This window comes from Bicyclus anynana, chromosome 5 (genome assembly GCF_947172395.1).
Source record: "Bicyclus anynana chromosome 5, ilBicAnyn1.1, whole genome shotgun sequence".
Taxonomy (NCBI): Eukaryota; Metazoa; Arthropoda; class Insecta; order Lepidoptera; family Nymphalidae; genus Bicyclus; species Bicyclus anynana.
Genome location: NC_069087.1, coordinates 14838780 through 14863252, shown reverse-complemented (window position 1 = coordinate 14863252; position 24473 = coordinate 14838780). Strand labels below are relative to the sequence as shown.

The window sequence follows — 24473 nt, the reverse complement described above, 5'->3', positions numbered from 1 at the left end:
TCAGATTTTCAAGGACCAAAGTATTCTCAGTATTCTTGGTAAAACAGTATTCTCAGAGCTCATCACTGCTATTCCCTGCCATGATAGCTGGTTTCTTTAAATCTGTGTATAGGGTCCTCCGGGGTTGTTTATATGTATACCTATGCGTGCCATCAATACAGCTTGACTTGTGGCATTTCTGTTATTTCATAGAATGCTTGATGGACTGCACCTACAGTCTGAAAATAAACATTATGTTAGTTACATTTATGTAGGTTATATATTTCCTAAATCAAAACTAGATGGGTATACCTAACATTTATATAGGTTAGATTACAAACAAACTAATTAAATTCTTCATCATGAGTATGTTAAGCATGAGTCTCTCAGAATGAGAGGGATAAGGTCCACCACTCTGGCCCAATGTGAATTGGCAGACTTCACACATGTAGAGACAATTTTTTTCCTTCACCGTATGAGACATGTGATATACATTTAAATTCATAAAATGCACATAACTGAAATGATTTGGAGGTGCATGTTTCAGACAGCATTTGAACCTACACCCTCCAAATAGAAGGCAGAGGTCATATCAACTGGGCTATATGGATTTTGACCTACTCCTAATTTATCTATACTAATATTATAAACAGGAAAAATTTGTTTGTTTGTTTTGTATAGGATCTAGAACTACTGAATTGATTTGAAAGATTCTATCACTGTTGGGAACCTACAACCTCATAGTCAAAGGCAGAGGTCATACCCACTGGGCTAATTGGTTTTATATCTACTCCTAATTTATCTTTATTAATAATAGAAACAGGAAAGATTTGTTTGTTTGTATGTAGGTATGTAGGCTCTGGAACTACTGAACCAATTTAAAAAATTCTTTCACTGTTGGGAAGCTACACTATCCCCGAGCTCTATAGGCTATATTTTATACCCGTTTCTACGGAAATGGGAATTTCCGTAAGAATACGGGGATTATTGATAATGAACAAAGGTACGTACCTGGAAACATCCCGTTACATAGAATCGAAGTGCTGCTAGAATGCATAATAATAGCGGTATTGGTATTCCTCTCTTGGGTCTTCTGTGTTCATTCTTCATCAAACAGAGGCATATTATGCCTAATATGAGAATCTTTCGTACATTCCATAACGCCATAGTATTAAACTAGATTTACGCAATTGCGAATATTTATCTTGGATACTGATATAACTCGCTGTTTATACACAGTCTTAACACTTTCCAAGTCCACTTTTTAATAAATAAATCACGAATAACAACAAAAAAAAAATGCCAGGGGATGGTTTGGCTGACAAATATCGGTAATTCAGCAGTCAGCCGCCAGCTCCTGTCAAATGAGGGGTTTCTTTTGTCTATGAAACGCGTAGGGGTTGAATTCGACACATAGCGGCTGAATAATCCCCTTAGGGGGCCCCTACTACGACTATGAATTCCACCGCAGAAGTTGTTGCCGTGCAGCGTTTTTATGCCATGCAACTACACAAACCGGTATTTGATGGCAAGGCAAAACGACTACTACAATAAAATATCGTATAGAAATATGTCTATAATTTTTTGAAGGGGATGAGGTAAACTAAGATATTGAAAATATTCAGCACCAATAAATATATCCTGTGTTAAATTTAAGTCGCACACACATGTTTGTGATATATATAACACAATGAAATATCGATTCTATAGGCGCAGTTTGTATAAATACGTTAAATCGTGATCAAATATACTTTTGTTAGAGGAGTAAATTCTAGCGTTTGATGTCCTATGGTAATTGGTCTGAGAGTTTTAAACATCTTGCTCTATGGTTAGATCATTTATCTATGGGTTGGATATTTTGAATTTGTTGAGGTTGTTCGTCTGTGGCTGGCTGAGGTGGTACAAGGGAAGGGATAACTCTAATTTTATAGTTAAATTGATTTCTTTGCTTAAAAATAAATGAAGCCGTTTAAAAATGATAGGCTTTGAACGATCTAATAAAATGTAATAGCCTAATGAATGTAGATTTTTCATAAAAAGCACAAATTCCGATTTGTCAATATTGACAAGCAGGTTTGTATATTACCCGACTAAATTTTAAAACGCTCTATTCGTTAACGAAATGAATGCATCCGTTTATACTTCTTAATTTGTTCGTATTAACCCAATCAATAGTTCTAGTTTCCAAAGGAAACTATTATGGTTTTTATCTAATTTTTCAGGTCAAAATGTCGAAACGTACAGCCGAAGATGGTGGCAATGGCAGCAGTCAGCCGCCGATCAAAAAAGTTCACTTTGAACCCCACCTAATAGGACCAGTCTCCACCCTTGAAGAGATGGACATAAAAGTGCTTCAATTCCAGAACAAGAAATTGGCTCAGGTAACCATATAGATATGAATAACATTAGGTTTTACTTCTGTAAACATTAAAATTTAATATTAATTGAACATTATCATCCTAATCAAAGTATTTCTTATCAAACAGTCAGCTGTTTGACATGTAAACTTTACAGCTGTTTTTACAACCTACAACAGATATTAGCCTTAATTGCATGTTTAGGCGACATTGTCAGACCTTTTGTTGTATGACCTTCATAATTTAAGTTAACTGCAAACATTTCAATGACAAAAACACAGAATAGCAATCACACTTGTGAAGGAGTAATGTTTCAATTTAACTCAAGTAGTTTTTATTATAATCCAATTTAATGATTATAAAAATGAACCAAAGGATCTGAGTCAATCTAAACTTATCATTATATTATTATTCCTCTTTCCTTATAAACACAAAGATTTAAAATGCCCTTCCAGTTTCTGTTTTCCCTGCCACATTCAATATGATATTTTCAAGTCAACGGTAGCTAGGGATTTTATAGACAAGTGCATTCCACCAAGCATGCATCCTCTTCTACTTGCCATTGGGCACAATTGTAGTCAAAAACTTGCTTATATAATAATATGAAACGTGTTATTCCCTTGAACATCCTAGGAGTGCTACATTATGCTTTAGGGTGGTGACAGACCATAAACTGTCTTACATTTACAGAGAATAGAGCAACGTCACAGATGTGAAGCTGAGCTGAGAGCAAGGATAGAACAGCTTGAAAAGCGACAGACCCAAGATGATGCAGTACTGTGCGTTGTTAATAGATACTGGAATCTACTCAACGAAGACATTCGAGTGTTGCTACAACGCTTCGATGCGGAGACTGCAGATGAATCAGAAAACAAAAGTAATTTATAATGACTTATTCAATTACAGAAAACTTTTAATGTAATATTCTGTTATTTACATAATCGTTATTGTACATACATACATTACTGATTGTAACAAAAGAAATGAATTTCTCATGACTTGGATATTAGCACATTCTAACACATACAAAGAACCCCTTAAGGACTTTTAATTTTTATAGGTTTACAACATGTTAGGGTTTTAAACCAATAGTTTGTATGTACTTTGTGGCATTTCATGTTTCATGCTGGTTTGTATAATTTGAGGCATGACTACTTTAATGCCTACCTTGTTGTTGTGACCTAAATTACTCGTACATGATCTACATCTTAATCTTAGCATAATCAAAAGTTGCTTCCTGTCATTTGTTGTTGCTTAGATCTTTTGAAGTTTAGAAACTACATAACAGATTTCAATTTGGTTTTTAACAGTAGACAGATTGATTTAAAAGGAAGGCTTATATTGTAAAGTATATAAAAGATTTAGGGTTTCCTATGTTAAGAATTTGTGATGTACGCATAGTTAGTTACAAAAAATAATTATGATAGCTCTTACAGTGCTCGCCACAGAACTTTATGTTTGTGAAGTTAGCTGTGGAATGATATGCACATTCATATAGATGTGCAGTGCCCACCACGAGATATTGTGTTTGTGAAGTTAGCAACAAATGACTGTGCAATCAATCAATAACGGTACAAACGCTGCAGGTGGGGTGTGTTCGCGTCTGTATGAATGTGCATACTCATTCTGCAGCGAACTTCACAAACTTAAAGATCCATGGCAAGCACATGGACATGGGCTCTGCGAATGTTCCATTAATTTCTATTAATACATATCCTTGAATAAATAAGGTGTTTCAGATTATTCCACACAGAAATTGAATCCAGAATTCAGTAGAAGTTATTTTGGATTATTAAGTAATATTGTTTATTTCAGTATATGTACCAGAATTTCCATGTTATAGATGAAAATGAGGCGACAACCTCATTCTTAATGCAACTGTCAACATGGGACAAGGAGGAGCTGGATGCACAACTGGCAAACAGAGTGCAAGTTAGCAAAAGAGCCGTGGCTAAGGTACTGCAGGCCTTTGACAGACTGCAGCAGAGGAACGATAAGATATGGAAGGCTATTAAAGGAGAAGGGGAAGGTAAGAATACATCCATCTTCTTGATGTAGCAACGCTGCAGGTCTTCAAAAGGTCCCTGTATCATGTTGACCACTTCCGACCGATTGTGATTGCCACTCACTAGATTTCCCCTCCAATACTGGTTGCTGCCAGGTACAGCGGGTTTACTGTGGAATGGTGGAGGTTGCATTTATGTATTGGAGCTGGACAATAGGGATGATGACAGTTTTTTAAATTGTATGTAAATTAGAAGTATGCTTATATTAAAGCAATTTTCTAAAAGTACCAGGATATCTATGATCATTACTTTAGGAGCTACAGGTATTTAAAGGGTCAGATTTGCAGCACTGCCACATATCCCTGAAACACGCAATGGCACAAGTTATTGATATTGTTTATTCAGTGATCGTTACATTTGTATGGGCGTTCAAGCAAAATTACAAATATCTTTGTTATTTTTGCTTTTAAGTTTATCGTTCTGATATTGAAAAATGTCATGTTTAGTGTAAGAAAGCTAAAAATTTATGAATATTTTAAATTATATAATCTTATTTATTTTGCAAACAGCCTATGTGGATGTTTGCAAAATAAATATCTTTGTTTTTTACATATTAATTAGTTAATATTTACCTGAATGTCTCATAAAAATCAATATATTCTATACCTAGTCATCACCCCCATTATGTAGAATACGCAGGAGTGTTTCCTCTGCCACTAGGCAGAGTCTGCACAGATCTGTGTCCCGGAGCTTAAGGTTGAATATGTGGTAAGTCCCAAGTGCCCACACTAAGATAAATAGAAGTGGTGGTTCATTCAAGAATACATCCATGCTAATATTATTTATGTTGCCCAATAATCTCCTCTATCATCCAGTGAGAGACCTATTAAAATCGGTTCAGCCTGGGCAAATGATAGACAGACAAGTTTGTGTTTTAGTATCATGTAAATAACTATAAGCTCTTGTGAAAACACATTTATTTTGAAACTACAGACTCTTCAATTTTATTTATATGTACACACACATAATCACACAAAGTTATTGTGTGATATAATATAATGGTCAAATTGAGAAATAAACAATTTTAAGAATTGTTAACCGACTTCCAAAAAGGAGGAGGTTCTACGTTCGGCTGTATGTATGTTTTTTATATTTTTTTTAAGAGTAAGACTTTGGAGATTTGGAATGAAACACCTGGTAATTCCTATGAGACTCTATTGCACTCCTTAATCCGAGTATCAATACACACTTCCAAACATAGGCAATTTGTTGTCCACGATTGTATCTGAGGTCACTATTGTTCACTTGTATTGCTGGTATCACTTGATGTTACTTCTCTTCTTTCCGAAAGTCAACTGCCTCACGGAGGCCGTCGGGCGCGTATTTATACCTGTCACAATAATTCTAAACCATTCTGGGAATACCAACACGCGTGTTGTTTGTTTCACGCAATTCGACAAAAAAACAATAACAAAAACAACTCAAGTTGTAAACAACTGGATATGTATGATTATGAACCTTATGTCTCTAGTAATAGGGTTCTCTGTAACATTATTATTTTTATTGTAAATCCTTTTTCTAGAGGGCACCCCAGCACCATCGCTAGATGAGGTAATCCGTGCAACCAATGAAGAAGTAACGGCAGAGAACTGTCGCTTGCAAGGGCTGTGCACCACCCTGCATGAGAGCCATCATGCCATGACCCTGCGCGTGGCTCAACTACAAGATGCAGTCAACAGCAGAGATACAGAGAATGCTGAGCTGAAAAATCAAATTGATGACTTGCAGTATGAATTGATGAAGGTAACCTCTTTGTTATTAGGGTTTTGTAGCTCAGTACCACATATGCAGCTGAGACATGGACTATCAAATCAGCTGATCGGCATCGCATAGACGCCTTTGAGATGTGGTGCTGGCGAAGAATGCTCCGTATTCCGTGGACAGCGCATAGGACCAATGCATCGGTGTTGAAACAACTCAACATCTCGAAAAGACTTTCAAGATCAAATCAGCACCACTCTCGATACAAAAGTACACGAAGCTCTACAAGTCGCGAACATCCGACCCGCATAGCGTGACATCGTGCGGGAAAAAGTCATGTATGTGTGATAGGGGTCACGACCCTCAGTAGTGAGGAACACGACGCGGAGAGAGAGACCTCAGTACCAAAAGTGGAAACAGTATGAACACAGGGTCTGTCTCATGTGTCTGTATGTCACAGCTAATTCCCTAACCATCTCAATTGAGTTCAAATTTGGTACACATATTATGTAAGTTGGTGACTGAAAGATGGATGTGCAACATGAATAAAAAAAAAGTCTTGTCTTAAATATTGGTCCATTAAGATTTTTGAGATAGATTCATTCATTAGAGACAGATTTATAGAGATTTTAGATTTTTAAGATAAGAGAAATTATGAAAATAGTGTGATGTTTTTCGTTTTGTTTTTTTATGTTGTTAAATTGATGTGTTAAAATGTTTATTGTATTAATAATGTGTTTGCTGCACTCTATTTTATGAGTCTGTAGGATTTAGTTTATTTTCAATTCTGTGTAATATATTTTAGGTGCGATCAAGAAACGATAAGTTAGAAAATCACTTGGCCGAGGCAATAGAGAAGCTCAAGACATATCATCAGTCAGGAACGGCTGCAGGCACCAGCTCTGGACCAGCCATCGCGGCTCCACATCCTGTCGTCAACGCCAAGCTCGAGGATGTCGCAGCAGAACTGGAGGAGCAGAGGGAGCTGGCGAACAACAGGCTGGCTGAACTGGACCGCCTGCACAGACAGCACCGAGACACGCTCAAAGAGCTGGAAAAGCTTAAAATGGATGTGAGTATATTTATCTGTTGTAATCACACAAAGTCCAACTTTTCAGTTATATGCATTTTAAGAAATTAAATAACACTTGTTTCAAACGGTGACGGAAAAACATTGTTAGGAAACCTGAGAATTTTCTTAATTCTCTAGGTGTGTGAAGTCTGCCAATCCGTATTGGGCGAGTGTGGTGGACTAAGGCCTACACCCTCTCATTCTGATAGGAGACTTGTGTTGAATAGTGAGCCGAAAGTGGGTTGATAATGATGAATGATGAATGTAAATTAAAAAATAATATAATTTTAGATCCGTCAACTACCAGAGTCGGTGATAGTGGAGACAACAGAGTACAAGTGTCTCCAGAGTCAGTTCTCGGTGCTCTACAACGAGTCCATGCAGATGAAGACTGCGCTGGACGAGACGAGGCTGCAGCTGCAGAGCGCCAAGAACTTGCACATGCGGCAGATTGAGATGATGGAGGTACAGTTTCGAGGATTATTCCACTCCTTAATCCAAGTATCAATACACACTTCCAAATGTAGGCAATTTGTTGTCCAAAATCGTAGCCGAGTTCACTTGTATGCTGGTAACACTTGATTTTATTTTGCTTTGCTCCAAAAGTCAACTGCCCCGAACATCGAATCTGTCACTTATTTATAATCGTAACAATAATCCAGACTATTTCACATGCGTGTTTTCATTCCGCGAAATTCGATAAAAAACAATAACAAAGATTGTAAAAAACTAACCGACCTGTAATGGCAAACAACGTAACATGTACGAGCGATTATGAATCGTGTCTCTAGTAATAGGGTTCTCCGTAACACAATGTTTATTCATGAAATTAAAATCATTAATTTTGTTTTTAACCAACATAAAGAAAGGAGGTTCACAATGAATTTTGTATTGTTACCTCATAATTTGGTAATTTATTAACAATCTTTTCAATATTATTTTTATTAGTTTTCTAGATTGGTCCAATAATAGAGTTTTTACAAAAATCAGTTTAGGAATCTGGTTTTGTATCAAAATAACAGAAATAAGTATGTCATTTGAGCTGGAGCGAGGCTGGATAGGCTGGATAAATATATGAAGCAATAAGAAGCACAACAATATATGCGCATCAGCGAACGCTGCTTAGCCTTTAATTACAATAATAATAATTTTTAACATTAAAAACGTATAAAAAATATTACAGAGCGAAGAATTGGCACGGCAAAAAGCGCTGCGGGCAGAAATGATCCAACTAGAAGATGTACTGGGCCAGCTTAGGAAAGAGTACGAGATGCTGAGGATCGAGTTCGAGCAGAACTTGGCAGCCAACGAACAAACCGGACCGATCAACAGGGAGATGAGGCACCTCATCACGTCGCTGCAGAACCACAACCAGCAGCTGAAGGGAGAAGTGCATCGGTACAAGAGAAAGTATAAGGATACTAGTCAGGAGTTAAATAAGGTAAATATTTTTTTCATGATTATTTGGCATATTTTTTTTTATTATGACCAATATTGCCATTCCCCTCCAGCTAGTCGGGAAAGGCTGTATTAGGAGTGGGTAATAGGTGGACATTAGGGTGGGTAGTTGTGTAGCACAATATGGGGAAACGCATATACGTTGGTTCTCCAGTAGCACTCTGTGAGGGGTTTGGCGACGTGTCAGTCTAACATGCGACCCAATTATTTCGTGAAGACTACGACTAATTGTGGACCAATCACGGCGAACCGGAGATATCGCCCTCTCTTTCTCCAACTCCCAATTTGGTATGGAGGCTGGGCCTTTATTCCGAGTGTCAACTAAGCAGAACAAATTATTTCTACCTTAAAATAACATAAAATATAGGGCTTAAAACCTATATTAAATGTTTTTTTGGAACCTGCATTTTTTTTTGTTAATAAAATAAAATGATTTTTTTTAGTAGCTGACAACATTATTTATGAATTTTTCGCGTTCGTTTATGGCAGTTTTATGGCTATTTAAGGTTTTTTTTGTTTCATGCTTCTCTGTCTACAATTTTATGTTTTTTTTTAACTACATGTTACGTTGACAGTTTACACCAGATATAAATTCAATTCCAGTTATTGGCTGTTTTCCAACACTTTTACTGTATTGTCTATGTTTAATTTGTAGATAAGGTAGCGAAACAAAAAAAATATTTATGCTGGTTCAAAAAAATCTCAAAATTAACTTAAAAATACTTTTGAAAATGAAAAATACTTTTTTGCGTAAAAAAAAATCGTGTCTTCTTCAAAATATTAAAATTCCATTTTGACAATTCTAGGCACCATATCTGCCTCTTCATTTACCTTCAGACTTGTTTGTAGTGTAATAAAAAAACAGATGAGGGATGAGTTATCCAAAGCACTATTTGTCATTAAAACTTTATAATTTGTAGATCCGCAAAGAAATGGAAGAAGCCAACACACGCGGCGGTGCCAGCACCGAGCAGCCTGATGAGAAGCCGCTCGTCGTCAAGAAAGAGGAACCCGACCCTGAGGTAGTCATCATCATCATTAACAACCCAAATTCGGCTCACTGTTGAGCACGAGTTGCCTCTCAGGATGAGGGGGCCTTAGTCCACCACGCAGGTCTAACAATTAAGAAAATCCTCTGGTATGCAGGTTTCGTCACGATGTTTTCATTCACTGTTTGAGACATGTGATATTTAATTTCTTAAAATACACACAACTGAAAAATTTAAGGTGCATGCCTCAGACCGGATTCAACCCCACACCCTCCGGAATCGGAGGCAGAAATTATATCCACTGGGCACTATCACGGCTCTGAGGTAGTATTCACTTTTAACTGATGTTCCTTCTTTCTTTACCATTCTATCGTACAAATACTATCACAGAAATATGCAATGACCTCAGACAAATTATATACAGACCTGCCTCGCTAGACATTACACCTGTTAAAGAAAAAGAAACGACGATCTAACACATTTATAAAAACTGTTTCTATTGAATAAACGTTTCTTTGTATTTGTATTTATAATTAAAAGGTAATTATATCGAAATTGTAAAAAAAAAAAAACAGTTTAATTTGAAGAAAATCAAGTTATAAATCTTAATCCATGTTTATAAATATATTGTTAAAGTTAGCTGATGACTGTGTCCAGGGCGAGGAAGGCGCCGCCGCCGGGCCCGAGAACAAGGGCGCCGGGAACAAGGAGCACAACCGCGCCAAGTTGCAGGAACAGGATCAGATCATCAAGGACCTCAAGCAGCAGCTCAAGTATGCTTCAAGCTTCATTTTTCTCAATTTGTCACAGATAACTTAAAAATGAACTTAACTGTAGCATGTTTAGAAAGAAAGAAACGTGTATAGACAATACATACAAAAGAGTAGTTGTAGAAATTGGAAGCTTAGACTTCGATACACAGGCATAGGTTTAGTGTTTGTGACGTCATGAAACAATAAAATATACCATCATAGCCAACAGCGTTTTGGCTCGTATTGTCAAAATAACATTTAAAAATTAAAATTGTTTTGTATTTACGTCTCAAAAAAATATGATAATATACTCAGAGGCACAATTATCCGCCCACTTTAATATGACGCGAGTATACTAAAGTGGGCGGATAATTGTGCCTCTGAGTATATATGATGGACAATTAAAAAAAATGTCAACTAGCCCATTAGACTATATTGTTGGAAATAGTTGTCTGGGACGGATATGAAGTCGCTAGATCTCGTGTTGGCTCGTGCTGACGCTATGTTGCGCTACTTGTTTTGTAAAGAGTAGGGATTTAGAGAGGGGTAGCGATCAGTTGGCGGGAACGACTTGCGATATAAGTCGCTCGTCGTCCGGTTGAGCTGTGCACATTCCTTGTTGTGTAATTCTTTATGGGTAACTTGGGATAGGCGGGGAGAGTGAGAGAGAGACTATCAAAGACGTCTTAACTTTACACACAACGTTCACAAGTGCGTGACTCCATTCAAGGTCTTTGCCGTTCTAGGGTCTTATTTTGGTTATAGTTTGTTTTTTCAATTAAGTTGTCCAGACAAATGTTGTGAATCACAACCTTTGTTCGACATTAGTTTTCTTATTGTTTGTATATTCTCAGCGACAATAAATGCATAAATGACAAGAAAGCAATGTTGGGTTGAGATTTATTGTGGTTGAAAATTATAATGAAAAAACTGAATTAAATTATAATTAAAACTTTGTGTTCACAAAAGTGCAATCTACGTTGTCATTTAACATCAGATGAGATGAAATATTATTGTTGTATGTTCAGAAAGGCCGTGAACGAGCAGAAAGAGCTGAAGCTTCTGCTGGACATGTACAAGGGAGTGAGCAAGGAGCAGAGAGACAAGGTGCAGCTGATGGCGGCAGAACGTAAGGCGCGCCAGGAGCTCGAGGACCATCGACAGAAAGCAAAAATGGCGCAGGTATGACTATTACACCATAGTCATATTAATCTTCCTAAAAGGCCTTAGACGGCCTCCTTGGCGCAGTGGTATGCGTGGTGGATTTACAAGGCGGAGGTCCTGGGTTCGATCCCCGGCTGAGCCGATTGAGGTTTTCTTAATTGGTCCAGGTCTGGCTGGTTACCACCCAACCGACAAAGACGTACTGCCAAGCGATTTAGCCTTCCGGTACGATGTCGTGTAGAAACCGAAAGGAGTGTGGATTTTATCCTACTCTTAACAAGTTAGCCCGCTTCTATCTTAGATTGCATCATCACTTACCATCAGGTGGGATTGTAGTCAAGAGCTAACTTGTAGACTAAAAAAAAAAACAAAAAAAAGTCTGATGTAAAGGTCTCGAGTCGAGACCGTTTTGTTTGAAGGTTCATGCAAGAGGCCTATGTCCAGCAGTAGACGTCCATCGACTGTTAATGATGATGATAAATATTTGAATATGTAATGTCTTTTATGAGTACGTAGTAAAAGAAACTTGATATAAACTATCAGCCGTTTATAAGAACTCGTATGTTTTATCTACGACTTTGAAAGTAGTGCCAAGTCTTTGACCATAGTTACGTTACACTTTGTTTTAGACCAAAAAACCGGCCAATACTGCAATTACTATAATTCCATATTTGATTCTCTTATACTTGTTATGTAGTAACTTACTAAGAGTGTAATAAGTAGTAACTGTTACATTGTACTTTTTGAAATTAAAAAATTTGAGAACCGCTGTACCAGGTTCTCAAATTTTTTTGATGACGGGAACCCTCTTGGAAAGCGAAATACTTGACAGAATCCTACAATAAAAAGATTGTTTTTGTAAATGTATTCTTTATTAATTAATAATAAAAGTACAATGTAACAGTTACTACTTATTACACACTTAGTTACTACATAATAAGTATAATAATAGAAGATATTAAAAAAGAAAAAAAACTAGTGGGAGGTATGAAACTGTTTTGTGATCGATCAATCGACCTGAGAGAGGTGTTTTGTTTATTTTTTTCTAAACTCTCGCGGAACCCTAGCGTTCCGCGGAACACACTTTTACTATGGCTGCTCTAGTAAAGTAGTAGAAGTTTACTAGAGAATCAAATATACGAGGTCCAATGTCGATAAAAATAAACCAGGTCAAGGAAATATACTCAAAACAAAATTGACACAAATAATGAAAGAATACCTCCTTTATCATGTCATCAGTTGAAAAAGGTTTATTATATTCGTTTAGGAAAGTAAACGCGAGAGGCGAGTGGCGGACGAGGATGCCCTGCGGAAGATCAAACAGCTGGAGGAGCAGAAGTACGAGCTGCAGAAGCAGCTGTCGTGCGCGCGCCCCAACGCCGACCCGCTGCACACCTTCGCCAGGCCCTTCGCTGGCTCGCAAGTGAGTTATCTATACTATCTTAGAATAAAATATAGAAGATATATGCTGTCGCGACACTTTTTGTAGAAAATGATGTGTTCTGCAAAGTTGTATTACATTATTTTAATCTAACCTAATAAAACCCGAGGTGGGTTACATTTTTGCTTTTTCAGGAAGGATCCCTAATTTTTTTGAAAATATAATATAGTCTATAGCCTTCCTCGATAAATGGGCTATCTATCACTGAAAATACTTTTCAAATCGGACCAGTAGTTCCTGAGATTAGCGCGTTCAATCAAACAAACAAACAAACTCTTCTGCTTTATAATATTAGTATAGATAGGAAAGATTTGTTTGTTTGTTTGCAGTGAATAGGCTCTGAAACTACTTAACCAATCTAAAAAAAATCTTTCTCTGTTGGGAAGCTATACTATCCTATATTTTATTCCTAAGGGAAAGGGAACGACGCGGGTAAAACCGCACGGCGTATACTAGTCATAGATAAAACAGCTAGACCAGCTAAATCAGCTGTTGGTGAATGCTTAATGATAAGCGTAATCGGGCGGAATGTGCTACCATTTAAATGCATAGTGAAAGTGTTTTAAACTACCGATAGATGGCGTTTTTAGAGAACTTTGAAACAATCCTTCTTCCAAACGTCCTCCTTGTCCTTACATTACGTTCCTTTCTTGTGGATTGTTATGTTGTGGATATATAGGCAACTCATACTAAACGATTGCATCCACATTTTTAATTCGCACAGCTAAAGTTGCATTTGACATACTCAGGCTCATAGATGGCGCTTTGTTTTTTTATTTTTGAAAAAGTTTTTCTTCTGTCGTGTAGTGTAAAGGACTCTCATTTTTTTTTTGTTTTGATTGAGTTTATTCTCGATAGGAGGAAGAAGCGCTGCTCAACGAGATGGAGGTGACCGGGCAAGCGTTTGAAGACATGCAGGAGCAGAACTCGAGGCTAATTCAGCAGCTGAGGGAAAAAGATGACGCCAATTTCAAACTTATGTCTGAGAGGATAAAGGCTAATTCGCTGCACAAATTGCTGAGGGAAGAGAAGCAACTTTTACAAGAGCAGGTAAGAGATATCGATTGTAAAAATTATCGATACTAATTTGTCATTAGCATTCACAATTTTTAGGACTAAACTTGGTAACTTAGACCAAAGGTACTTCATCATATCAGCCGACGGACGTCCACTGCAGGACATAGGCCTTTTGTAGGGACTTCCAAACATCACAATACTGAGCCGTCTGCATCCAGCGAATCCCTGCGACTCGCTTGATGTCGTCAGTCCACCTGGTGGGGGGTCGGCCAACACTGCGCTTACTAGTGCGGGGTCGCCATTCCAGCACTTTGGGACTCTAACGTACTTAATTAAAAAGTACTTAATTTCTTGTTAATACTTAACAAGTTACCTCTTAATTGTAAACACAGTCTAAAATGGGTTTCTTTGGAAGAAATGAAAGATTATTCAATATTAATTGACAAACCCACCTGTATCCATAGACAAGCCCTCTCAGTTTTGAAGCAAGGCATTTCCAATTGAGTCATAAACGTCAAAACTAGGGGCGCGGCCCGCGTACACCCGGGTGCGCGGAACATCGCAAGCGTGTCCGCGCATGTACTAGCAGTCTTGTTTTGTTCTGTGACAAAAGGAATAAATAATATTCAACTCTAAAGTAAGGGTGACATATTTCATTTTTCACTAAATATTAAACAGCCATTTAGGCCACGCCCCGTGGGTACGCTGGTTTCAATACAAAGAATTGACACTTTATAAATCTAGTTACGTCTTATGTCTGTGCTTAAAATAAAGGGATTGGAATTTGTCAACGTTAGGTAGTGACGCGGGACCAGCAGATCGAGTCGATGGGGCTGGTGGCGCGGCGGCTGGAGGAGAAGGAGCGGCTGCTGCAGAACACGCTGTCGGCCGTGGAGAAGGAGCTGCTGCTGCGCCAGCAGGCCATGGAGATGCACAAGCGGAAGGCCATCGAGTCTGCGCAGTCGGCTGCCGACCTCAAACTGCACCTTGGTGAGTTGACCGGCAAATCGAGGGGGCTAACAGAAACTCAGACCAATTATAGAAGGACCTGTATCGCACTCACAGTCACGAACAAAATTGTCTGTCATTTTCTGAGGAAAATGAGCTTAGATTTGGTATATATCTTATACTAAACTAGAAGTTTTTGCCCGTTTTTTACACAATTCAATTACACGAAAAGGTATTTTTACGGAGCTCTTTAACCGACGAACACGATTACAACTATTTAACATCGATTCTATAGAGACAGTTTTTAAAATCGCATTATTTCGTTGATCATATACTTTGACAGAAAAGTAACGTCTAGCGAGGCAGGTCCAAACCTATACAATAATTGGTCTGAGAACAGAAAGGGATATAAACTGTTTTATGCATGCTTAACTTGGGAAGTAAACTGGTGAATCCATTACGAAAAGTGTAATCGGGTGAGGTCACAGATCTGTGCAGACTCTGACGGAAATACCTCTCCTCATTATTCAATTGCCCAGTTCTAATACATAAACGCTACCTCCATCTAGGGCATTTAATCGTAAACCCGGAGGAGGTAAACACCGTTCCAGCCTGGGGGCCAGCAGTATTGAAGGGGAAATGTAGTCAGTGGTGAACACAATAGATCGATGGTAATACAGAGACCTGCAGAGCCGCTACACCAAGAAGAAGAAGAAAAAGTGAACAGATGTTGAAATGGAGAGCTAAAGAAGTTTTACTTCAGTCATGTGCGCAGGAAATTCAAAAATATAATTAAATATCGTGGTTCTGAAATTTCTATGAAGCCTGAGCGTTCATCGATCCATTCTTAATAAAAATTGCTTATTCCAGACCTGCTGTCTTGTAAAAGCTTTGGTCTATTAGCCACCTAGTCAAATTAACACATCTGTAACAACCGCATTTTTCGTATTCCGTAATGCCCATTGTTATCGAAAATTACAATGGTTAATAATGTTGATTAGTTAGCAATAAGTAATTAGTCAATAAGAACTCACGTGACTTAAGAATTGTTAATAATAGCTAGTCGATAAATTTCGTGTTTATCCACTGAAGTTACTCAAGGTTAGCGAATAGGCCAGCAGGTACTCGTTCTTCATGAGTTAGAGTCACAAAACAATTAAAATTCAAAATGATACATTTCAGAAAAGTACCACGCACAAATGAAAGAAGCGCAACAAGTTGTCGCGGAGAAAACTAGTGCACTCGAAGCAGAAGCTTATAAAACGAAACGGTTACACGTAAGTACAACTTCTAATAGTAATCATTCGATAAGTATATGATTGTATGTGATTATTTTTTATATTCCGTATTTTTCTGCTTTGTTATCCTTAATAAAACTTAAAAGTTGTGAAGTGCACTTCTTTTCCATATAGATTTTAACGAATTTTTCATTAAAATCTATGTGAAAAAGAAAAAAAAAGCAGTATAAAGTTTGCTTCACATAATATTCGTTACGTTTTCAGGAAGAGCTGGCGGTATTACGGCGCAAGGCGGAGCGGATGAAGAAGATGGAGCAGGCCGGCAGCAGCATGGACGAGGTGTTGCTGGAGGAGATCCGCGAGTACAAGGAGACCCTCACCTGCCCTTCGTGCAAGGTACTTGCCAATACAGCAAAAAAACACCCTCTATACCAAAAGATCCTTGCGATTTTCAAGGTAATTTCTTGGTCCTTCGAGCCGTATAGGGTACTTTCCATTGAATATAGCATGTGCAGAAAAATTAAAACCCTCGCCATATTGCGGAAAACAAGTACTAACTAATTTCTTCTCCTAGCGTACTCAGCAAAGACAGCTGAAAAGTTCTTGTGGCACCGTAATCCACGTTTTCATATTGCTTATCAGGTAATCTTGATGTTTTCGGTCGGTCCTAGTGGAAGTTCCATCTAAGAGTTGCAGTTAGGGCCTTGAAGTTCTTCAGCTTGTGCCCGCCATTTGCTACTTCATCTTTGCGATATTGGCTCAACTGAAACATGCTGAGACAATTCTGAGCTCACTCCATCGGTCGCTGAGTAACTCATTTTATGAGGCCCTTAATAGGGATGATGACTAGGTTTGAATATATTGATTTTTATGACAAATTCGGGTAATTATCATTGACCTTCCATAAATAAGTTTTAGCTTTCTTACATTAAATGTGACATTTTTCAATATTTGAACTATAAACATAAACGCATAAATAACAAAGATATTAGTAATTTTGTTTGACCGCCCATACAAATCTAACAATCATTATGGACCTACGTCATTAAATCGTAACGGTTGTATTTGTATGGGGCGATTTTCAGAGATTCGCGGCAGCGCCGCAAATCTGACCCTTTAAATCCCTGTAGCTCCAAAAGTAACGATCGCAGATACTCTGTTACTTTTACAAAATTGCTGTACTATTAGCATACTCCTAATTTATATACAATTAAAAAAAACTGTCATCAGACATCATCCCTATTAGCTCCTGACCTTCGAAAGCCCTAGATTTATTACATTGTCTCTGTTTTTCAGGTGAAACGCAAAGACGCCGTGCTCACGAAGTGCTTCCACGTGTTCTGCTGGGACTGCCTGCGCACGCGCTACGAGACACGCCAGCGGAAGTGCCCCAAGTGTAACGCGGCCTTCGGCGCCAACGACTACCACCGGCTCTACCTCTCCACTTAGGTACGGCGGCCTACATCTAGTGATGTACACCTTTATTTATTTTGACGACCAACTGTATCTAGTGATGTACACCTTTAATTTATTTTGACGAGGTATTTGAGGTAACTGCTTTGGGAGGATATATCGAGCGGGACTCTTTGGCCATATTAATAGATGTTCCTCAATATCTAACTTGAAGTTCAAGCTACTTGACATTATAATGGGCTAGTTGACACTTTTTTAAAGTGTCTTAAATTGTTCATTAGCGTTCTACTAAATTGAAAAAAAATATTATATTTTTTTGAAACAAACAACAACACAATACATAATTTTTTTTTGAAAATACGAGCCAAAACGTTGTTGGTCATGATGGTCTATATTTTAAATGTTTCATGAAGTCACGTTAAGACTAAACACAAAATTATAAGTTTGACGTTTATTCCTTCGACGTCACACAATGGACGACAGCGTTTTTGACGTTTGGAAAAATGACCCTTAATCTATGAATAAGGGTCCGAAATTCAATTCAAGTTGAATATTGTTTAAATTGAATTTGATATAAGTCAACTACCCTATTGTGATTTTTATTTATACAGTGAGGAACTAAATACTGCACTTTTCCACTGTTAATATGGTTTTTACCCACTCGACCTCATGAGTACCAATTTAAGCACATATGCCCCAAGTACAACACTACCTTTTGGGGGAAATCTGCCTCACAATTTCCTGAAAGTGGAATTTTTACCCGGGTCAGCAATATTAAAAGATTCCGGGAGATAACACTGAGGTCTTTGTAACCTATATCTGTATCAAAAATTTCTTTGATTAATTTAAATCAATATTCATTAAGTATGTGAAATAAAAGATTCTGTCGAATTAAAAAGATTTTGTGATGAAATTATAATCTTGGAACTAATTTTTTGTCACATGAAGTATCAGGTGAATTCAATACTTTAGCTATAATTTTAATCTATCTAATCTGTGATTTATAATCGTCTACAAGATTTTTCAATAATAAATTCGTAATTTGATCACATTGTTATAATAATTATAATCAATTAATTAAACTAAGATCAAGTTCTTTAAATGGATTATTGGAATTAAAAACTAAGGCAAAAATGCTTTTTCAAATCCAAAAATCATGTTCATCTTGATTGACCTGACTCTACTTACTACAATGATAAATATTTTGGATAGTTTTAGGAAATGTCTACTTTTTTTAATAGGCACTGATTTGCCAAATTCATGAATCAGCTGATTGGTCTTCAGAAATTGATCTCTCAATTAAATAATTTTGGTATTGGGTTATTTATATGAACCAATAACAAATAATTAAACTCGTTTTTGCGTTGGTTTAATGTATAGGATTCGATTATTATTATAGATAGTTACCTACAGTCAAAGCCAATCGTTCTATAATGATATTTAGACATGCTTTCTAAGCTTTTTTATACTAAAAACTAGCATATGTAAGTGAAAATGTACGTACACACTGACTATTGAATTTGCTATATGTTATTTAATAAAAAAATATAAGCAAAAGAGTATTATAAAATAATCATGGAAACTTTATTATGGTATATTTGTACTCTTATCGAAAATGTTCGTTAGTATATTTAATAAAAATAAACTAAGAAATTTTTGTAATAATCACAAATTATGGGCGTATTGATGTTCTATATAATTCCTTCGAAATGGATGTAATTATGAACTATGACATAAAACTTGCGATATATATACTCAGAGGCACAATTATCCGCCCACTTTAATTTGACGCTAGTGTATTAAAGTGGGCGGATAATTGTGCCTCTTAGTATATGACTTGGTACTTTATTAGCGAATTTTCATTATATTTTCACTTTCTGTAGTAATTTATCAATTATCCTGATTAACAGTAAAAGTTGCTGATAAGAATTAATACTCCATTTTGGAGTTATGTAATAAAAACACAAGCTATACTAGAACTGTTAGGGTCGGTGCATATCGGCGATGTGCAGCGAAGAGTATTTTTCTACAAACTTTTATTGGCATTGCTGGCAATGAAATAAAATGAATTCAATTAACAGCTATGCTTTACCGCCTCTCGGGGATTATTTATCATGTTTAATAACTTCTGACTTTATTTATTTGTGTAAACTCTTTATAACGACACTTTTCGGAGTTATTAACCATTTACAGACCAGAGAGAGTGGTCGTTGAATGGAGAAAAATAAAAGGTTTCTTTAATTTCTTCGCAGATTTTCGATACTGCTAAGCTTGCAGCATTTTTTTATCTATCTGCGACTTCACAAAACTAATATTTTCGCCCGTCACTATTAAGCGAATTATTAAAACTTTTTGACAATATAATATTTTCGTTTACTGACCATGTTTACAGTTTCGTTCGTCGTACAAAGAACGAGATTTATTATATAAAAATTTACGGTACGTATGCGTAGTAGATACGCGCAAAATAATAAAACATAAAAACAGGAAAAAAAACGTCCTCAGCTGCAGTACTTATCAATTTTAGCAACTCAGAAAATACTATTCTGTATTTTTGTCTTTAAATACAGTTCGCGTGACGCTATATAATATTGGGTACAGCGTACATTATTGGGTATTTCTACAAATTAAACCAACCAAAGACAGGCAATTTGGACGTTTTAAGAAGTTAGTCGTTAAACCGAGTGACATTGTAAAGAGTTTACATGGCAGTTACGCTATGCTTCGCAGATATGCACCGGCTCTTATCATATATTATACAATTGTAATATAATATCTTATTGTGTAACTTTTGTTTGGGATAATAAAAATACAAATGAATTAAATAATTTATTCTACATGTAAAACTTTGAAATATCAAAAAATTCACAACTATTTTTAATAAGTAAATAGTATTGGACATGCTAGATCATTCATTCCTTATTTTATAGTGATACTTTCCATGTATTTAATTATGAGTTATGTAAACGCAATCGTTGTCTAAGATTTAATGTGCATTTTGCAACTTGCGGTGGCGCGCGCCGTTTATCATTATTATTATTATATTGTTGTTGTATATTTAGATTAAAATGAAGTCGAACAATTGAATATAGTTTATTCTTTAGTTATACATATGTGTATAGTGATGTAAGCATAATTCTTCTACTTTATTATGGACATATTATCCTGTCCAGATATATTATTTAATGTCTGCAAATAATTGTTTTTGCCCGCTAAATCCATTTCTGATGTCAGCCCGTCTCCGATATTTTTTGCGTCCGGTTTCAATGGAACATGATTTAAAGCCATTGACCTCTTATCATAATAAAAGGACGCACAATCATGTAGAAAATTTCACTTATAAACTGGCCAATTTTGCTTTGACAGTTTTAGAATTATTGGTTAAGAAAATTATACCTAAAGGCCTTTAACTATAGTCCAAAAATCCCAAATTCAGAGCAAATTTAACCTTAAGTATTGAGTTTAAGGTTGAATTTGCAAATGCGACTACTTGAATTGAGTGCCACGAAATTGTGTTTGGCACTCATTGAGTGGGGACGTTTTTTGGTCGCTGATTGTGCATCCACTTTTTAATAGGAGATCGATGTTTAAAGCTTATTAACTTTAAACATCGATCTCCTATATCGATAATGACTTGCGTTGAACTTCAGAATAAATATTTATTTCATATTTTTGTAATTTCTATTGTGTTAATAGTCCATAATGTAGTAGCTATGTAGTTATAACAATTGTATTGTAGATAGGAAAATAGACTATAATGGAAAATAACGACAGCCCACTGACTGATATACATATTTATATTTTTAGGTTTAACTTTCATTGGGTTAATAATTTAATATTGTGCTCTGCTCTTACTTGGGGTGATAGATATTTTTTATCCTTTTATTTTCTTTTTAAAATGACCTCCATTGATCTTACTCTTAGGGCGCGCGACCATATTTTTAATTCCGCAACAATTTCGTGGAGAAATTATAAAAAAAAATAGGATTGAAAATTAGCTCATGTGTGCGCGCCCTTATTGAGATGGACAGAGTTAAAAGAAAACGAATACACGTTGTATTCGTTTCTAAACCCTTGCGCGCAAGAAATGGTTTTAGAAGTGACGATAGAACTTTTGAACTCTTAATACATTTACTACAAGATTGCAAATGTGCTGAGGTAAAATGAATATCACATTTGTTTTATTATATTTTGGAAAAGGATGTGCTATGCTCAGCGCGCAGACAGTTTGCCTTATTTTTTTTAATTACGTAAATTAAAAAAAAAAAACATGCAAATACTGCAAAAAAGAAGATTATCTCTATTATACCTTATAGTAAAAAAATAATAATAAACGCATAATTGAAGTATCGCGAAGATTTATATTGTTGACTTCACTGTGAGTGCTTGAAATTTCCAATTTTCATATTTAATTCTAGAACTTTGTTTTATACTACGTTTAATTTAAATTGATAGTTAGATAGTATTTTCATCTCTCTATAGTCTTTGTTTGGTCTTATACTTGTAGTTCTGAAAGTTACACCTTTTTTTTTCATTTTCTCTTGTGGTTCAAAAACTATTTAAATATAAAAGAAATTCAATATATTTACTATGTACTATGACTACACTCTGGGTTATTGTAGCTTCCCAACAGTGAAAGAGTTTTTTCTAATCGGTTTAGTAGTTCAAGAGACTATTCAATGTAAACAAACAATCATTTTTAATATCTATACTAATATAATAAAGCTGAAGAGTTTGTTTGTTTGATTGAACGCGCTAATCTTAGGAACTACTGGTCCGATTTGAAAAATTCTTTCTGTGTTAGATAGCCCATTTATCGAGGAAGGCTATAGGCTATATGTTATCCCCATATTCCTATGGGAACGGAACCACGCGGGTAAAACCGCGCGGCGTCAGCTAGTTAGTATATAAAACAAACGGTACGTTTTACCTTCCTTTGGAAAAGCATCGAAGTTTGCAATCTCGTAGTATTACTGTATTGTGATGTAAGGATATGTCACTTTGGTCAGTAGTGAGGAGGTGGCAGAGTTAGTTTCGAATTTAATTTATCTAATAGTTTTATTGTGTTTACTAATATTTAATGAAAATATCGACAGTTAAATGTAAACATTTTAGGAAGTATTTTATGATTATGCTGTAGATTGTAATAGACCAATTGGGCACCTCTTGTTCAAAATAGGCGCAGAGTTTCGTGTCCGTTTAGGGCCTCTATAACAGGATGCCCTATTTTATACATTTCAACAATAGTTTGTAAAAGATTGAAATATGTAAAATATTTATGTTATTAATGATTTTTTTTTTGTGAACTGTACAGTTAGCGAATACATATTGGTATTCTAAGAAGGAAAGAAGAGATAAATCAAGAGAATTATGAGTTCCTCGTTTGGGAAAGGAGTCGTACTTTTTGTATCTATCCCATGTTTTGGGTAACGAATTTTGAAATTTGAAATTTGCGTTTTTATACGCTTAGGTGGTTAGGAAGGTCTTTGGTCAGAGCGAACTATTTATGTCGCAGTTGGTTAGTCGTCTATCGAGTAGACAAAATGAGTTATCACAGAATTAATAGAATACCTTAAACAAATAAGCTGGAATTATATTTATCTGATGTGTCGTGTCGTGACGTATCGAGAACAGAATCGGTTTCATCCTTTTAGTATGAAAACGTTCACACTTATCTTGAACCACGTGTCGACACACCAGATATTATTTGTCGTGTCGACACGTCACGTGTTGACTGTAGATAAATAAAATTCCACCTTCAGTCCACTATCTTTTTTGCTGGCATTTATTGTATTTGTGCCTTGAGTGTGAGTTTTTGCAAGCAGTAATATTTCCGAAAATCACTACATTTTGGTACTAACTGACCGTTGTCGCACTTATTGTTAGAGGCCGTACAGACTACTTTAGTATTTTAGTCGAGTGCGAACATTTTTTGAATTTTGGGTGGTAAACCCAAAAATCGTTACCGCACCTAATTTTAGTAATCTTGAAATAAATTACAGGAATATGAGTATTAATTTATTTTTAATGTTGATTTTTATTCTGAATAAAAAAATAATGTATTTAAAATTTTTTTCTTTATCTTTAAATTGGGTAAATTATTCGTTAAATTCCCAAAAACTCACTCCTGATGCTCTGAATTATATTAAAGTTGTGATTCTTCTAAATTTTCCGGCGTCTGAATGTAATTCTTCTCAATTTTATATCATTCATTAACATTAAATGACAAAATATGTGGCTTTGTATGTTTGTGGTTCAATTGAATGTGTATTAATAATGACCTAAATTTATATAAACCGCGTTGTACACGCTCTATTTTACTGTTACGTCTCGCCTATGTCCGGTTGTAGCAAGCGATCATAGCGTATAGAGTGCGCGCACGATAAGTTTGCGCGTGACCAAAATTGGAACTAATCTAAAGCGCCGCCATCTTGTTGTCTATCTCTATCTATCTATTGGCGGGTAAAAGAGATCACTAAAGCTGACAACATGATTGCGCCGCCAGTCGTGATCAGACTTATCTTGCGCGCACTCTACCAGGTGGGTAATTGCGTATCTTGATCCGTTTGACAGCTCCATTGAATAAAATATACGTCAAATAAATGTCAAACTCCTAGGAAAACTCTTTGACTAGTTAGACAATTATAATGGAATGACTTTGCGTGCAAACGGATCCGATCAAGTTACACAATTACTCCCAAGGTTGTATGTGTGTACGAAAACATGGCAACACCATGTCGGGCTTTGGCGATACGTAAAGCAATGATCGTAACGCGCCTGGCTGAGGCATTGTAACTCAACTGTGTATATCTTTATGTAATAGATATGTATTAAATTAAATGGAATAAATGTTTAAAAAATATTATTTGTTTATTTTT

The 24473-nt window shown here is 36.2% G+C and overlaps 1 protein-coding gene across 4 annotated transcripts; it reads left to right on the top strand.

The window, feature by feature from the left end:
• The first annotated feature begins 1834 nt into the window (after positions 1 to 1834).
• On the top strand, positions 1835 to 24457 carry LOC112043403 (E3 ubiquitin-protein ligase Bre1). 4 transcript variants are annotated; one of them, XM_052881526.1, is made up of 18 exons: positions 1835 to 2052; positions 2202 to 2360; positions 3027 to 3213; positions 4180 to 4365; positions 5925 to 6145; positions 6909 to 7175; positions 7467 to 7640; positions 8359 to 8616; positions 9554 to 9655; positions 10259 to 10395; positions 11403 to 11556; positions 12806 to 12961; positions 13838 to 14029; positions 14794 to 14986; positions 16127 to 16221; positions 16447 to 16578; positions 17479 to 17679; positions 17723 to 24457. In XM_052881526.1, the coding sequence occupies exons 2-17, from the start codon at positions 2208 to 2210 to the stop codon at positions 17629 to 17631; spliced, it is 2760 nt and encodes a 919-aa protein (XP_052737486.1). In that variant the 5' UTR covers positions 1835 to 2052; positions 2202 to 2207; the 3' UTR covers positions 17632 to 17679; positions 17723 to 24457. The 4 variants fall into 4 exon arrangements, with proteins under 4 accessions (XP_052737486.1, XP_023934575.2, XP_023934591.2 ...); XM_024078807.2 differs by having other exon boundaries at positions 17479 to 24457; XM_024078823.2 differs by having other exon boundaries at positions 1836 to 2052; positions 10280 to 10395; positions 17479 to 24457.
• Positions 24458 to 24473: the final 16 nt, after the last annotated feature.

Bases quoted from the DNA above. Each gene is read 5' to 3' on its own strand.
- LOC112043403 (XM_052881526.1), top strand. From the start codon at position 2,208: ATGTCGAAACGTACAGCCGAAGATGGTGGCAATGGCAGCAGTCAGCCG. The intron at 7,641-8,358 runs GTACAGTTTCGA...AAAATATTACAG, and splicing joins GGCAGATTGAGATGATGGAG to AGCGAAGAATTGGCACGGCA. The intron at 12,962-13,837 runs GTGAGTTATCTA...TATTCTCGATAG, and splicing joins GGCCCTTCGCTGGCTCGCAA to GAGGAAGAAGCGCTGCTCAA.